At 34.6% G+C, this 16303-nt stretch overlaps 1 protein-coding gene across 2 annotated transcripts in view; it reads left to right on the top strand.

The window, feature by feature from the left end:
* Positions 1-16303, top strand: part of ITFG1 (integrin alpha FG-GAP repeat containing 1) — a 266663-nt gene that overhangs the window by 118585 nt on the left and 131775 nt on the right. For both annotated transcript variants that reach the window (XM_043984576.1, XM_043984577.1), the window contains 2 exons: positions 12764-12861; positions 15690-15862. In XM_043984576.1, coding sequence (XP_043840511.1) covers positions 12764-12861; positions 15690-15862 — 271 coding nt within the window. The remainder of the gene's footprint in view (positions 1-12763; positions 12862-15689; positions 15863-16303) is intronic.

Raw genomic sequence — 16303 nt, forward strand, 5'->3', positions numbered from 1 at the left:
ACAAAGAATCAGACAAGACTGAAACAACAGAACAACAGCATACCTGCTCTCCACACCCAAAACATTTACACAAAGATCAATTAACATAAGAGAAAAATATATAACCAACTTTCTTGAGAACAATGTACTTGAGTCATTTTGCCTTTTACTTTCCCTCTAAGAATAGCAAGGCAAAGAATTTTCGGACTTCTCCAGCCTTTAAAAATGTACAACTTTGTGAAAGTTGCAAGCAAAATTATATGTAGTGTTTTAAGAGCCATATTCTGACAAACTTTGGTCACATCTGTAAACTGCATTTGCACCAGTTAGTTGATTACATCTAATTGTGATTTTTTCATACCTAACACATTGGCAGAATGAATGATTCATTTCCATTTGATGAGTTAGGTTCACTGGCTTTAACCTTAATATCCTGGCTAACACTTGTCCTAATCCACAATATAATTAGTTCCTTCTTTTTACTACCAAGAATAAGTCATTCAAGATGGCATCTCCAACCTGTATCTCCAAAATTTCTTCTCCAAAATTTCTTCCTGGTCTAAAGTTAAATGATTAGTATTGGCATATTATATCCTTCCAGGGAAAAGCGCCAATTAATAATCTACTAACTGTGTACCACCTGTGTTTTCCCAAGAGGCTTATCATCCTGGTGCTGGCCAATCTTTATCTCAATTAGCTTTTGTAGTCTGAAAAGATCACTACCATAGTTAGTATCATGACAGGTCAAATTAAATTATTCAAAGTAGATTATAAATTTATTGAGCTTCTCTTTCACAGTATTTATAACTAAGAGTTTTTCTGGAATTATGTGTTAACAAATATATTTTTATTATGCTATATTGCATTTTTACAAAACTATCCATAGAATTGAATTCACAAGGTAAATATTTTTCTGTCATTAGAATTTGTTAGCACTGGTCCTGGATTCAGGAAGACCTGAGTTCAAATACAACCTCAGACACTTGACACTTACTAGCTGTGTGACCCTGGGCAAGTCACTTAACCCTTTTTGCCCCACCCCACCCCCCCAAAAAAGGAATTTGTTAAATAAATTAAGGACAATACCTAATAGTGGAATTCAAATTTTAACCCATGTTTGTTCTTAAAATTCTAGATCATTTGTTTTAGAAAATAAGTTTAATTATCTAGTCTGTGAGTTAAAGTAATTATGTAAATTTATAAGGATTATACAGTGAGTAGCATAGGTCCCCTGTTTTTAGGCTACTCTAATACAGCCTTACAGAATACCGTGGAAGGATGTAGAGTGTTGTTTGTGTTGTATTTTGAAAGGAAGTATGTCTAAGAACAGGACTAGTATATGTAAGGTTAAAAAAAAGAGTTCCTGTAAGACACTTCAAGGAAAATACTAAACTACTTTCTTTTGCATCATGAAGTATAAGAATTTTAATCTACATATTAAAAATATTTTAAACCTTTTTGTTGAAAAGAAGATTGTTAAACACATATTTCCCAATTTTTCTGCCATGCCATTAATAGATTATGTAAACATATATGTTCCCTTTCCTTCACTCTGAAACTGGGATTGTATAAAATGAATTTATATCATTTAGAAAAATACATATGTGAAAGTGAACAGTTTTGATTGCCTAAAACTATAAAGGTTTTAGGCAAACAAAGCCATTGTAGAAGAGAAAGTCATTTGGGGGAAGGGGAATCTTTTCAGCAAGTTTCTCTGATAAAGGTCTCATTTCTAAGGTACATAAGGAACTGAATTAAGTTAATAAAAATAAAAGTTGAGAAATGGTCAAAGTATGTGAACAGATAGTTTTCTAAGGAAGAATCTCAAACTTCCAGTAACCATATTAAAAATATGAATATTGTTAAAATGCCTTATTTTTAAATTCCCCAAATATCACCTACTAAAGAATTGAAAATAAAATCATTTTTGTGGTTACACCTCACATTTATCAGAATGACAAAGTTGACCCCCCCCAAAATGACAAAATATTGGAGGAGCTATGGGAAAACAGGTGCATAAATAAACTGTTGATGGAGCTGAGAATTAGTACAGCTGTTCTGCAAAGCAGTTTGGAACAGTGGCCAAAGAGTCACTAAATTGTGTTTATATTTTGTCCCATTGATATCACTATTAGATTAAAGAGATTAAACTGAAAAGAAAAAGACTCCTACATGCAAAAATATTTTAGCAGCTCCTTTGGATTAGCAAAGATCTAGAAACTTAAGTGGTGACCATTACCTGAAAAGGGCCTCAATGAATTATCATATGAAAAATAGAATACTATTGTGCCATAGAAATTTATGTAAAAGGGTGGTTTCAGGGAAATCTGGAAGGTCATATGAATTGATGCAGGATAAAGCGAGCAGAACCAGGAGAATAATTTATACAGTAGCACCAACATTATAAAAATAAGCAATTTTGAAAGACCTAGAACTCTGATCAATGCAATGACCAATGATTCCAGATGACCAATGATGAAACATGCTTTCCAGCTCCTGACAGAGAGGTGATGGAACCTGGGTGCAAAATTATATATATATATTTTTGGACATGATTAGTGTAAGAATTTGGTTTTGCTTGACTGCATATTTGTTACAAGGATGCTTTGACCAGAATAGAGACAGGAAAAATGGGGAGGAGAGAAAAAAAAATTTTAATTAAAAAAATTAATATCTTTTAAGCACATATATAGCTTATAATTTCTGTATAAGCTCGAGCATAGTATCATATAAATGAGTATCCTGTCTAGGATGTTTTGCTAATGTTGGATGATTATCATTTGCTACAGCTCTGAGAAGGGGAAAAATAAATTTGCTGCAGCAATTTCTTGGTTGTCAGAGCTGAAATCATGCAGACCCTAGTGTCACCATTATAATTCAGCTGATGGCACTCCGCCTACATGAAGATGTACAATTTGCTTAGACACTAGGCCTCAACACTGCAATGAATCATGCCCAAAAAACCCCTCTCAAATCACTTGTTCTATGAGAACTAATTTTTCTTTTATTAAAAAAAGTTACTATCGCTAGATTCGGTTGTTTAATATGTAACGAAATGTAATTTTGCATAGTGAAATATGTCATTTTCCAAGGAAATAAGGAAAATAAAATGCTTTATATAAAGAGATATTTTAAGTAGGTATTATAAATGTGAACTTCATTGTATTTGGATGAAAGTCAAAGATTCACTTAGAGCTAATATTAACCAAATTGTCTATAGCCCAGAATTTATTAATCTTTCATAAACTTACAATATTAATTCATAAGGTTTACTTAAGTAAAATGGTACTATGAACAATGAACATGATCTATATGTTGAAATACTAGTGTAAATGTCTTAAAAACTAATGAGCACTGTCTGATTCACAAAAAGGTGAGCAGTGATGTTTAAAATGACTAGGTACTATGTACAGACAGACTTCCCCTGCTTAGTAAGCTATATAGAAGTAGTCCCCATAACAGATTTCTATAAAGCTTCTATCACCTTTCCTAGAAACAATGAATATATATTAATAATGAAATAATAAGTTAACATTGAAATTTCTTCTTAAATTTTTCTGTTGCAATATGTTGGACACAATAGAAGGTATTTAGTAAACAATTAATATGTAATTTATTAAAAAATGTATTTTGTTGCCTTTCAAGAAAATAATTATTATAGGTTCATTAATTGAAGCACTTAAAAACAATTACTAAAATGTTTAAACATACAGCTTTTTCTGCATGGGAGTACTGTAACCCTAGTTAGACTATATAGTCTAACTTATCAGAGATTGGCAAAGTGCTCAAATATTTGTTAGTTCCAGGTTCACTCTTGGAATAATAATAACAAAAACTCAAATTGACATAGCACTCTGAGGCTTGCAAAATCCTTTCCTCATATCAACCCTGCAAGTTAGTTAATTTAAGTATTATTATCCCCATTTTACAGATAAGGAAACGAAGGCTCTCAGAGGTTAAGTGACTTGTCCTCGATCAGCCAGCTAGTAAGTGTATCATAACATTTGAATTCAGGTTTCTAGACCTCCAAACTGACATTACTTCCTATGCTATGCTCTCTCCCAAAGTGTTACTTTTGATAGTTCCTATGTCTAAAACTGTTAGAATGAATGTTGGGAGTTTTGTGTTTTCAAATAAATGTCAGGATGTCCATGACTTTTTGGTTTTTTCTAATTATTATTTTCTTGTCGTGTGAATTAGTATTCCATTAGTATTTTAGATAATATGTATTAATTTGCTATATTTTGAAAGAGAGATGATTAATTTCAGAACCCTAAGATTTTTCTATTTTTAAACAGGCCAAAGCAGTATACGTTGAAATAAGTTTGTTCTTTTTAAAGAAATGTTTAACTTACAAATTATATGTGAGTTATTTTGGGGCCTCCTGGTTCACTTGTTAGTGCTAGATGATTAGGCCACACTTGTGGATTTGGTCCAGGTTCATTAGCTTCTCATACAGAAAAATTTTTTCCAAGGGTATGCTTATTGCACACTTAATTCTTGCTAGCCATTTCCAAAATGCATACCATTGCCCACAAGGAGGACCATAGGGAGAAAGTAAGCAGCTTAGAGGATATTGGCTGTTACCAAAACTGAACAAAAAAAGTCCACATTACAAGACCTATAAATCAGAGAATTGTGGGGTTTTGAGTAATATCTATTTCAAGGACAAAGTATTTTTACATCATTTGAAACCGTAATAGTTTGAAGATACCTTTATTGTTTAGTATCTTTCAGCTCTAGGTCAATTCACCCATAAGCCTTTTTCAGAAAAGCCATCCAACAGAGACAGAAAACATTTGATGCTATGATATTAACATGATTAAAGTTAGTACATATTGACTGAGCTGAGCCCATAAGCTGAATTATTTTTTCTAGAGAAATGTCCTTTAAGCAGATCACCTTCTTTTCTCTTTCCATGGGCCCTTAATGCAATTGTGTGTATGTGGTTTGTTTGTTCGTTTTTTTCTCCACTGATTAGCAAGAGTTAAAATGAACTTGTCCAGATCATTTATTTTTACAAATAATTATGTAACTCTTCAAATTTAGTAAATACGGTCTTCACAGAAATCCTGTGAGGTGGGTAATGCCAGCAGTTATTGTCCTTATTATACATGAGAAAACTGAGACCCTGAAATATTGTGACTCACCCATTAGAACAGAGATTGGAAACAGGTCTTCAGACCCAAATCAAGTGTTCACCTCTTTCAGACTACTCTGGTACCTTTTAACTAAACTTATTGTTTAGTTAAAATATATATATATTTTAAGTAACCTGAAAGCAGTTCCTGTCATAAATTATATCCACCAAAAGATAGACTTCTCATGATATAGACTAAAGTAAGTTAGCAACAATTTTTTAAGAAATGAATTTTTTGGTTCAGAAATATTCCTTCTAAGTGGTAAGCTTTTTTTCTGTAAATACAATAAAAATTATAGGAAAATTTTTGGTCAGTCAACAAATATTAGGTACTTACTGTGTGTCAAACATGGCAGCTAGGTGGTATAGTGCTTGAGCATTGGGCTTGGAATCAGGGAGACTCATCTTCATGAATTCAAATCCAGGCTCAGATACTTAGTATCTGTGTGACACTGGGCAAGTCACTTAACCCTGTTTGCCTCAGTTCCTCATTTATAGAATGAGCTGGAGAAGGAAATGGTAAACCACTCCAGTATCTTTACCAAGAAACCTACCATTGGACATGACTAAAACAACTGAACAAATGTGTTAAACACTGTGTTAGTCTCTAGAGGTACAAAGAAAGGCAAAAACATGATTCCTGCTTTTAAGGAACTCACATTCTAATGGAAGAGACAATATGCAAACTATGTAAATACAAGATACATGTGTTTGTGTGCATTATATATCCACACAGTGTAAATGGGAAGTAATATCAGAACCATCTATACTGAAGTGACTCAAAAAAAATCTCCATCTTCTAAAGGAGTCCCGTGGTTTATTGGTCTCTTTCACTGACCACAAATCAATTCATAGAATCATAGGTATCTTAGGAGAATATTTTGTTTCCCTGATTTTTCTACATAACAGTTCTATCCCTTCAAAAAGCATACTTTCTTTTTTTTTCTTCTTTGAAGAACATATTTATTAAAAAGCTTTGATCTTGGAAATAAATACCATGAAAGCAGCAAATGTTGGAAGGATCAAGACTCCAAGTTGTTTTTCTCTTTTGCTGCCAATTCATCATGGCAGATATTTCATAGCAATTAAGCAAGAGCTAGAAAGACAGAACATAGATCAATATATTCTCTGTTAGTTTAGTATTTTTAAGTTTGGTTCTTACATTAAAGAAACTTATAAAAGTAAGTTCATTCTTCAAATGCTGATTGGATTAGAGCTGAGGTTTGAGAGTTTGATATCTTAATTACTAGTTAGTGATAAGGTAGGTACAAGAGATTATCTTGTTGTTTGATAATTTATAATTACATTCTAATTTGCTATTTTAGAATGACAAGATTTGCAAAGTGGAAAAAGAGAAGTTATTTTCCCTCTAAAAGAACTTGCTTCCTATCTGGTTATTCTGCTCTCATTCATCAAGATAAAATTATCAAGAGCACTCTGCTGGTTTCGTAGAATTTTCCAGACCTAGATTCATATGGAATAATTTGGAGGGAGACAGAAGTCATCCCTTTTTGCATACTGAAGGAATATGTTATACCCCCCAAAATCTTTTAGGACAACAACTGAGTAATTGGTCTCTTCAGTCCAAAAGATTTTTAATAAAAATACTTTAATGAAAAAAAAATTATAGTACAGAACTTAAAGTTGGTAAATGACAAAAAAGAAACATGAATAAATTGGAAATAGCCAAAACAATTTTAATCTCATTTAAACAGAACTCGGGGAAGCTGACTTTGTTGTTTATTTGCAAGTAGTGTTGTCTTTCCTGGTTTTAAAATCAAAAGAAGGAATTGTAGATGATTTTACTTGCTAATATGAAATAAAATTTGTCAGTTGCACAAATGACTCAAATGGCATATAAGTAATTATCCTTTGAGAATTTCAAAATTAGTTTGACCTAAACATCATTCGTTCATAAATGTTTTAAAGCTTTCTTGTGTATCTGTGAAGTTTTCCTCTTCGATTATTAATTGGCTTTTGTATCTGATTTTAGGTTCATTAAAGATATATCTGTAAAACTTTGGTTCTTCTTTATATAGACCTTATCAATTTCTTCTTGAATTGGGACAATAAAAGGCTAATTTTTTTTTCTTTTTTTTTTTTTTTTTTGCAGGGCAATGGGGGTTAAGTTACTTGCCCAAGATCACACAGCTAGCAAGTGTCAAGTGTCTAAGGTCAGATTTGAATTCAGGTCCTCTTGAATCCAAGGCCAGTGCTTTATCCACTGTGCCACCAGCTGCCCCAAAAGGCTAATATTTAATTGTTTTAATTTTTTTTTTTTTTAGTGAGGCACTTGGGGTTAAGTGACTTGCCCAGGGTCACACAGCTAGTAAGTGTTAAGTGTCTGAAGCCGGATTTGAACTCAGGTACTCCTGACTCCAGGGCCGGTGCTCTATTCACTGCGCCACCTAGCTGCCCCAAGGCTAATATTTAAAGGAAAGGTTGGAATTACAAAAGTTTAAGGAAATCTTTATTGATAGACAATCAGTACCCATGTTCACTGGAATCATAGGTGCTATTCTTTGAGATTACTCTAATCCAGAAGTTTTCCCTGAGAGGCCACAGTTTGCCTGAGCATATTTGGATTTGCTCTTGTTGTCTTGAATAGAATTGGGGGAAATTATTTATTTTTAATAATTTTGCAAATTTTAGATGAAAAATAAAGATCCATTTTTTTCTAAACCTGGCAAGAATGAGAAATCTTTTGGAATGACTTTCATCCTGTGCAGATTGATTTTCATGTTCTGCCCCAAGAAAAGTATTAAATGCCAAATTGTTCACATTTAATTAAAGCTTTTGAAAGTGAAGACTTTGCTTTTACAAAAACTCATTTTACTTTTACTACCTTTTTTGTGCTTCTGTATTCCTGTCAACTACTATTTCTGCCTTTTTAACTCAAGTACATATTGTCATGTTTTAATACAGCTCTACTATTTATGTTAATGGTTTATTTCTGCAAAAAAAAAGGCTATTTCTGATCAGGGATTATATTTGTGAAGGCATGAAATAGCCATCTATATCTAAATCCACAAAATATTAAAATGAGCATGTAAGCTAGAACAGAGAGGTTTATGTCTTATGTATTAAATCTCCTCCTGTTAATTAGTTTCTTTACAGTGGATTTAAATGTCATTTTGAAAACATTTTACCACTTTTAGGCATGTCATAAATTTTCACATCCATACAACTTGGTGTGACAGTGAGCACTCAAGATTAAATGGACATATAGCAATTTACAACTGTCAGCTTGCGTAGTATGATGCCAGAAGAACATTTGAAATAAACCAGATCAGTTTTATTGAAACTTATAATCACTTATTAATATTTTCCCCTGCTAATTTACCAGCATTTAAAAAAAATACATATGTAGGGAAAGAGATTGATTGCACCTGTAGTTTCATCATTATAAGAAGCTCCCAGTGAGGAGATTTCCTTCACCAGTGCAGATTAGATACCTTCTCTGCAGCCTATAGTCTTGAAAGTTACCTAGAGCACTTTGTAATGGGTTCACAGAGCTGGTAGATGTCAGAGATGGGACTTGAACCAAAGTCTTCCAGACTATGAGGCCAGTTCTCTATCCACTAGCCCTCACTGGCACCTATAATATGTATAGAAAAATTATGCCACATACGTCATTTTGGTCAGAAAAAAAAGAGTGAGCAAACATGTTCTTTCCAACAACCTCATGTCTATAAAAGGGTAAATTAGTGAAAGAAAGGCATACTCGTAGAGTATCAGATGTGGACGATACATTAGAGACCATATAGTCCAACCTTCATTGTTTTACATTGAAGCAAACTGAGGCCCCAAACGAATTGCCAAAGACAACATTGATTATTTAGCAATAGGACCAGAGCTAGACCTCAAGTCTTATTATTCCTGATCCAGTGCTCTTTCTAAAACTTGACAGCACCAGCATAATCGGAACAGGTGTTTTTGTTTGTTTTGCCTTTTTATCCCCCTTGGCCCATTTCAGGTACTTAATGATTCTTGTTGATTGATTTAAGGTAAATTCTTAGAATGTTATAGGATTAACCAGACTTTGTAATTAAGTACAGCTGAAAGGCCCAGATCTTTAAATAAATTATGTGCAAAAAAAGTAAAATTTTTAAAATCATTAATATAGCTAGAAAAGGAATACTGTAATTCTTCAGACTACTAATGATCACTATTAAACATAACATTTCTGAAAAGCATGGACCAATTTTAGCAAAGAATTTTGGAAGCTGATAGCTTTTTATTTAACTTTTTATTAGAGCTTGAGGTTGGGAGGCAGGGAGTGAGGTATCATTTCACTTCTTTTCAGAAATGATGGAAAATATCCAATTTTCCTTTCATGTCAAGCACTGGAGCAAACCATTTTATTTCCTTATTTTACAAATAGAAACCACACAGTGTGTTACTTTTAAAATTTCTATCAACCTCATCACTTTCTATCTTCAAGGTCGCATCAATATTCACTATAGTCATATCAAGTGACGTCTTTCTGACAATTGAGTATATTATTACTTTGGAAAGATAGGACAGGACAAACTTCTGAAGGGTTTTAAATGTCAAACAGAGGAGTTACTATTTTAGCAGCAATAGGGAGCCACTGAAATTTCTTGAGCAAAACGATCAACTTGGTCACACCTATGTTTTTGGAATAACTGTTTATGTGGAGGCCATTTTGGAAAAGGAGAGAGGATGGATACAAGGTGACCAGTTAAGTGGCTATTATAGTTGTCCAGGTAAAAGGTGATGAGGACCCAAACTAAGATATTCTGTGGTGTAAGTGGAGAAAACAGGACACAGATGCAAAAGGTGTCATTGAGGTAGAATCAATATGGCTTTGGCAACTGAATGACAAGTTTTGTCAATTATCCCTTCATAATATGTCTCATATATATGTTCCCCCTTCTCTCCTCTGATACTGCCACCACCCTGGTGCAAGCCCTTATCACCTCATGCTTGAACTATTACAGTAGTCTTCTGGTTGGTTTCCCTGGCACAAGTATCTGCTCACTCCAGTCCATGCTCCACTCAGCTATCACAGTGGATTTTCTGAAGCACATGTCTGACATATCATGCTACTCCCACTATTCAGTAAACTTCAGTGACTGTCATCTCTAGCATCAAATATAAAATCCTCTGTTTGGCATCGAAAGCCCTTCATAACCTGTACCTCCTTATCTTTTCAGGTTTCTTACACCTTACATATCCCTCCCATATATTCTGTGTTACAGTGACACTAGCCTCCTTGCTGTTCCTCAATCAAGACACTCCATCCCAAACAGCAGGCATTCTCATCGGTGGTCTCTCCCATGCCTGGAATTGCCTTTCCTCCTCATCTCTACCTCCCAACTTCCTTCAGATCTCAGCTAATACTTTCTTCTACAGGAAGCCTTTCCCAGTTCCGCTGAATTCTAGTGCCTTCCTTCTATTGATTATTTCCTATTTATCCTGTATTTAATTTGTTTGTATGTAGTTGTTTACATGTTTTCTCTGCCAGTAGACTGTGAGCTGCTGGAGAGCAATCTTTTACCTTTCTTTATATTCCTTCCCCTTAGCACAGTGCCTCACACGCAATAGATGCTTAATGTTTTTTGATTAACAGAATGAAGGAATATGGATAGTAATTGAAAGAGTCACGGAGGGGCAACTAGGTGGCACAGTGGATAGAGCACTGGCCCTGGATTCAGGAGGACCTGTGTTCAAATCCAGCCTCAGACACTTAATACTTACTAGCTGTGTGACCCTGGGCAAGTCACTTAAACCCAATTGCCCCGCAAAAAAAAAAAAAAAAAAAGTCATGGATGAATGGTGGGTTGTAGACTAAAATAACAAGAAGATTTATAGCATCCTTTGCAAAAATAGGAAGGTCGTGTTTTAACAATGAGTTTTGTTTTGACCACATTGAACTGCCCATAGGACAGAGGTGGAAATATTCATCAGGCCACTCAAGATGTGGAACTGGAGTTCAGGAAAAGACATGAGGGCTGGATATTCAGAAAAGAGATAGTTCAACATTTAGCAGCTGATGAGATCACCAAGAGAAAGTAGAGAAGATAACCCAGGACAGAGTCCTCAGGTACAACTGTACCTAGGATAGCGTTAATGTTCCCGCTAAGGATAATAGACCATAGATTCAGAGCTGAAAAGAACCTTAAAGTTCCTCTTGTCCAACTATTTCACTTTATACATGAGGAAAACAAGGCCTAGAGTAATTAGGGGATTTTCCCAAGTTCTCAGAGCCTTGATTCAAGTCCAAGTACCTTGTCTCCAAATTCAGTGAACTTTTTTTTTTCCGGGGTGGGGGAGGGCAGAGGGGGGTGACAATGAGAATTAAGTGACTTGCCCAGGGTCACACAGCTACTAAGTGTCAAGTGTCTGAGGTTGGATTTGAACTTAGGCCCTCCTGAATCCAGGGCCAGTGCTTTATTCACTGTGCCACCTAGCTGCCCCACAGTGTACTTTCTACTATACTAAGTTGCCTTCTAAGAAGGATTCATAGTGATAGGCGCACCACAACAGAGTAGTGTCAGGAAAACATAGGAGGAATGCAGTCACCAGTGTCAAACACTTCAGAATTGTCAAAAAGTGTCAGGATCTTAGAAAGATCAGTTTCCCTTGTAGTGGTGAATATGGAAGTCAAATTGCAAGGTATCGAGAAGTGTTTGAAAGATGGAAAAAATAGAGACAAAATATATAGATAACCATATATGTGTAGTGTGTGTGTGTGTGTGTGTGTGTGTGTGTGTGTGTGTATTAGTTGTGAAAGTCAGGAAAGATATAGGAATCCATTGGGGTTAGCAAGTGAAAGATTTGTGAAGATGGAAGGGATTTGGGCACATTTGAAGTTGGGAGGGAAAGAACCCATAGATAAGAGAAGGTTGAAAATTAGCAAGAGAAGAGAGGATTGAAGAGGTAAGAGAGAGAAAGAGACATAAGGAATCAAGGATACTAGAAGAGTTGGGTTTGCATTTAGAAAGGGAAAACCATTTAATCCTCTGAGACTGGAGCAAAGGAAGAGAGACCTAGAGCCATCGAGTGATATTGAAGTGATTTGAAATGTGCAGTTGAGGTTTCAGTATTTTCAGTGAAATCAAAGACTTTGAACCCTCTGCTGAGGTGGAATTGTCAGTGACCTGAGAAGAAAAGGTTTGGAATAGTAGCTGCGTGTGTGGTAGCAAGTAGATCAAGGAAGAGTAGAAGAATTGTTGTGAAAGATTCATGGCCCTTTTAAGATTGAATAACCCAAACTTGTAATAGAACTAATGAGCACAGTTGTATAACTTCTTTCAGTGGAGTCACAGTTTAAATAAAATAAATAAAATATTTAAATGAAATAAAAATAAAATTTTAAATTTATTTCTGAAACTGCATTTATTTCTAAGTCACATGCCTATTTTTTTCCATTTAGTTGGGGGGGGCAGGGCAATGAAGGTTAAGTGACTTCCCCATGGTCACACAGCAAGTGTCTGAGGTCGGATTTGAACTCAAGTCCCCCTCAATCCAGGGCCAGTGCTTTATCCACTGTGTCACCTAGCTGCCCCCTTTTGACCAGATTAATATAGTCTTTGAACGAGTTGAAGATTTAATCTTATGTGAAAGTACACTAAATTTTTTTGAATGGCAGCAGACTCATGTCATTTCTTTTGGCAGATGGAGATGGACAAACTGATCACTTATTGCCAGGCTGTGAAGATGAAAACTGCCAGAGAAGTGCCATCTACTTAGCTAAACCAGGAATAATTAATCAGGTATACAACCACTGTTTTGCTAAGGAAAACATAATGAAATGGGGAAAAGAACCTGTAGTGCATGAAGGAGGAACCAAAATAGCCCTGAAACAATTTTTTTTAAAAAAGCAAAGCCCATTCTCACTCTTTTGTTAATAAATTTAAATTCTTTTTTTATTGACTAGTTAAGTTATGCAGGGTTAATAAGGGGTGCAGGGAACTGTTCAATACCAAATACCATTCTGATGGAGAAAACTCTGATAAGCCAAATAATATATGTAACAACATTACATTTATTGTGTATATTCGAAAACCAGTTTCCTGCTAAAAAGTAAACACAGTAAATAAGAGCTGTTTAGAAACCATCATATTTGTGTTTAAGAACAATATTCTTCTATCTGGTATTAAATATAGTGATTCATTGTCTTCCAATATTCAAACTATGCATTTTACCTTTATATCTGTCACAGAAACAGTTCAGAGCATGATAGTAGAAGTAAAGGAGTGATGTGGAAATGATGGGCATATATTTTCACATTTTAATAATAACTAGAAGAGCCCAAGCATCTAAAATACAATTACAAAATAAAGGCAGCTGTTCCCTGGCTAGTGGTGATCAAAATAAAAAGTTGATTATACTGTGAAACTTATCTAGAAGACCAGTCACATATTGTGCCTGTGTTGAATTAATTGTTCTTCCATCTCCTTTTCTCGTAATTCATTAACTTGCTTTCAAGTCTTTAAAGTTTGAAATCATGAGAAATAGCATTGGTTCAACTAACACCTCAGGCCTGGTTTCACATCAGTGTAATTACAGCCTGGATTCAAGTTACAGGTAATGTTAACTGTAGTTCAGAAGCCATAAAATCATTACTCTGTGAGTAAAGAAATGTCATGCAGCTTAAGAAACTGTTAGGGGTCACATTAAATGAAAGTTCTTGTTCTGTTATTTAGTGTTAGAAATACTAGCATAATAGGGACTCTTCTTCAGAGCATATCATCAGAACAACTCATTTTTATTTTGTTAGATTTTCTTTTTTGGTGCTGAGAACTGAAACTTGAGACCTCATTAGAGGTCTAAAGATCTCAAATCCTGCATGAATTTGGTGTCAAGCTCATCTCTTACACCTCCTACCTAGGTGACGTCACCTTGCTTTGCCCCTTTTTTTATGTGTAAAATGAGGGAGTTAAACTAAATAATCCCTAAAATCCTTCCATGGCTAAGTCCTATGGCACTATGAGATGTTCTGTCTCATGTCATTTTTCATCATTAAGTTGGTAACTAAGATAATCAACATTAAGGCAGCCTCGTATGAGCAATGGATGCAGAAGTAGAAGACCATGTCAGAAATTTGATTACTCCATGCATTGTGACTTTGGAAAAGTCACTTTACCTCTTGAGGCCTCAGTTTCTTCATCTGTAAAATGAAGACTTCCTCTTTGCTTGATCTTCAAGTTTTCTTCCAACTTTAAGTTCTTTGAACCTATGAAATTCACTATTTTTTAAAAAATATTTTAATGAAAATCTGAAAGTCATTTATAACTTTTAAAAACATTTATCATCTGGGGCAGCTAGGTGGCGTAGTGGATAGAGCACTGGCCCTGGAGTCAGGAGTACCTGAGTTCAAATCCGGCCTCAGACACTTAACACTTACTAGCTGTGTGACCTTAGGCAAGTCACTTGACCCCAACTGCCTCACAAAAAAAAAAAAAAAAAAAAAAAAAAAAACATTTATCATCTTTAAGTTGGGGAGTTTTATGAGATGTTCTGACTCCCTGAATAACCTTTAAGGTTTTTGAGGCACTCTGTGGACTGAGCCTTTTTATAAGAGCCCTTTTTAACATAGTATGGCTTTGAGTCATGTAAATGAGCCACCTGCTTAAAGAGGAAAAAAAAAATCTGTTGGCATGTTTGGTCTCCTGCCATTTCAGTCAGTCAAGTAAATGCACCTGCTTCTATTTGGATATGATCATATTATTTTCTGGCATTTCTTAACTTTTTATTATAGACACAAATATATTTTAATTGGCATACTTTCTACTCTTACATTTTTATTTCCATTTTGAGATGTAATAACTGGTAGTTTGGGCCACTCAGAAGGGAGAGTTTTCTCAAACCTTACTTCCCAATTAGTATTCCCTTTCTGTGGTCTCCATTGAAGTCAGTATTGAAAAGGAAAGAGTGAAATAACTCTAGATCCCAATACTTGTGGTAGTAGAGATCACTCTCCCAAGTAAAGATCAACCTTTCACTTTCAGTGAAGAAAATGTCAGTTCAACATGTTATTAGAGAAAACTCAGTGCTAGCTGAATCTGAAGTTGACAGCTAATATTATCTTTGTAGAATTACAGGCACAAAAAGAAAGTGGAAAAGGCACTTTCAGTCTAAATTTTCTTGAGATGATGGCCAAAAATAAATACCATTTGAAGCTGAATGCACATTTTGCTTTAGTTTAAAAATTAATTTTGCACCCCTTAAAATGTAGATCCTATTTCCTTCCACCCAGACCCAAATTGTTAGAAAAGGGGCATTTTGGGTTAAAAGAATTTAAAATCCCTACCAACAGTTCTTAATCTGGACTAGGCCAAGTGAACATGGCTAAAGATGAATGTAATTCCAGAAGGAAGCTATATAGTTTTTTGAAAATATTACACATTTTTCCTAAAAGTAAGCAGGTTGCCGTATTCATTATTGTAAACAAAAGAACTAGATTATCTTAAGAATGTAAGAATATGCTTAGGAATGAACATATGAAATTAACAAAAAATGTAATCATTTTAAAAAACAATAAATGGGGAATATTTTTGTGAATAAATCCATAAACACTAACTTTTTTTTTAAATCTCAGTGGATTCCAGTGATACAAGATTTCAGCTACAAGGGCACAGTCTGGGGCTTTGTGCCATTTTATCATGAACAGCTACCAACTGAGATACCCATTCCAATTACCCTTCACATTGGAGACTACAACATGGATGGCTATCCAGATGCTCTTGCCATACTAAGGAATACATCTGGAAGGTAATTTAAGTGAAAAGTACTTAAAAATTCAAGTCTTACATTCTCCCTCTTTGGGAACTGGACATTACCCAAATATACTCCATTCATATAAGCATGTAACACAAAGGACCTAATTCTTATTTATTTCCACACTCCTTGAACTTTTCTTGAGTGATTAGCATTCCTATTTATTTGCATGGAGTCTTTTTGTGCAGAAGAGAAATGAGCATCTGATCCAGAGTAAAAAGCTTATTTTTCACTCCATAGAACTTGCCATTAAAATGGTCTTAATTTTTGTAGAACATTGTGCCATTTACCCAATTGCATTTTTGCATCACTTCTTCTGTAATGGAACTGAAAATGAATGAAACTACTTTTAGAAAGGTTTATCATGACTGTTTTATATTAGAATTTTTAGATGGTCTTTATAAGTTTAAAAAAAACTCAAAGGAATTTGTTGCA

The sequence above is a fragment of the Dromiciops gliroides genome, chromosome 2, assembly GCF_019393635.1.
Source record: "Dromiciops gliroides isolate mDroGli1 chromosome 2, mDroGli1.pri, whole genome shotgun sequence".
NCBI classification, from domain to species: domain Eukaryota; kingdom Metazoa; phylum Chordata; class Mammalia; order Microbiotheria; family Microbiotheriidae; genus Dromiciops; species Dromiciops gliroides.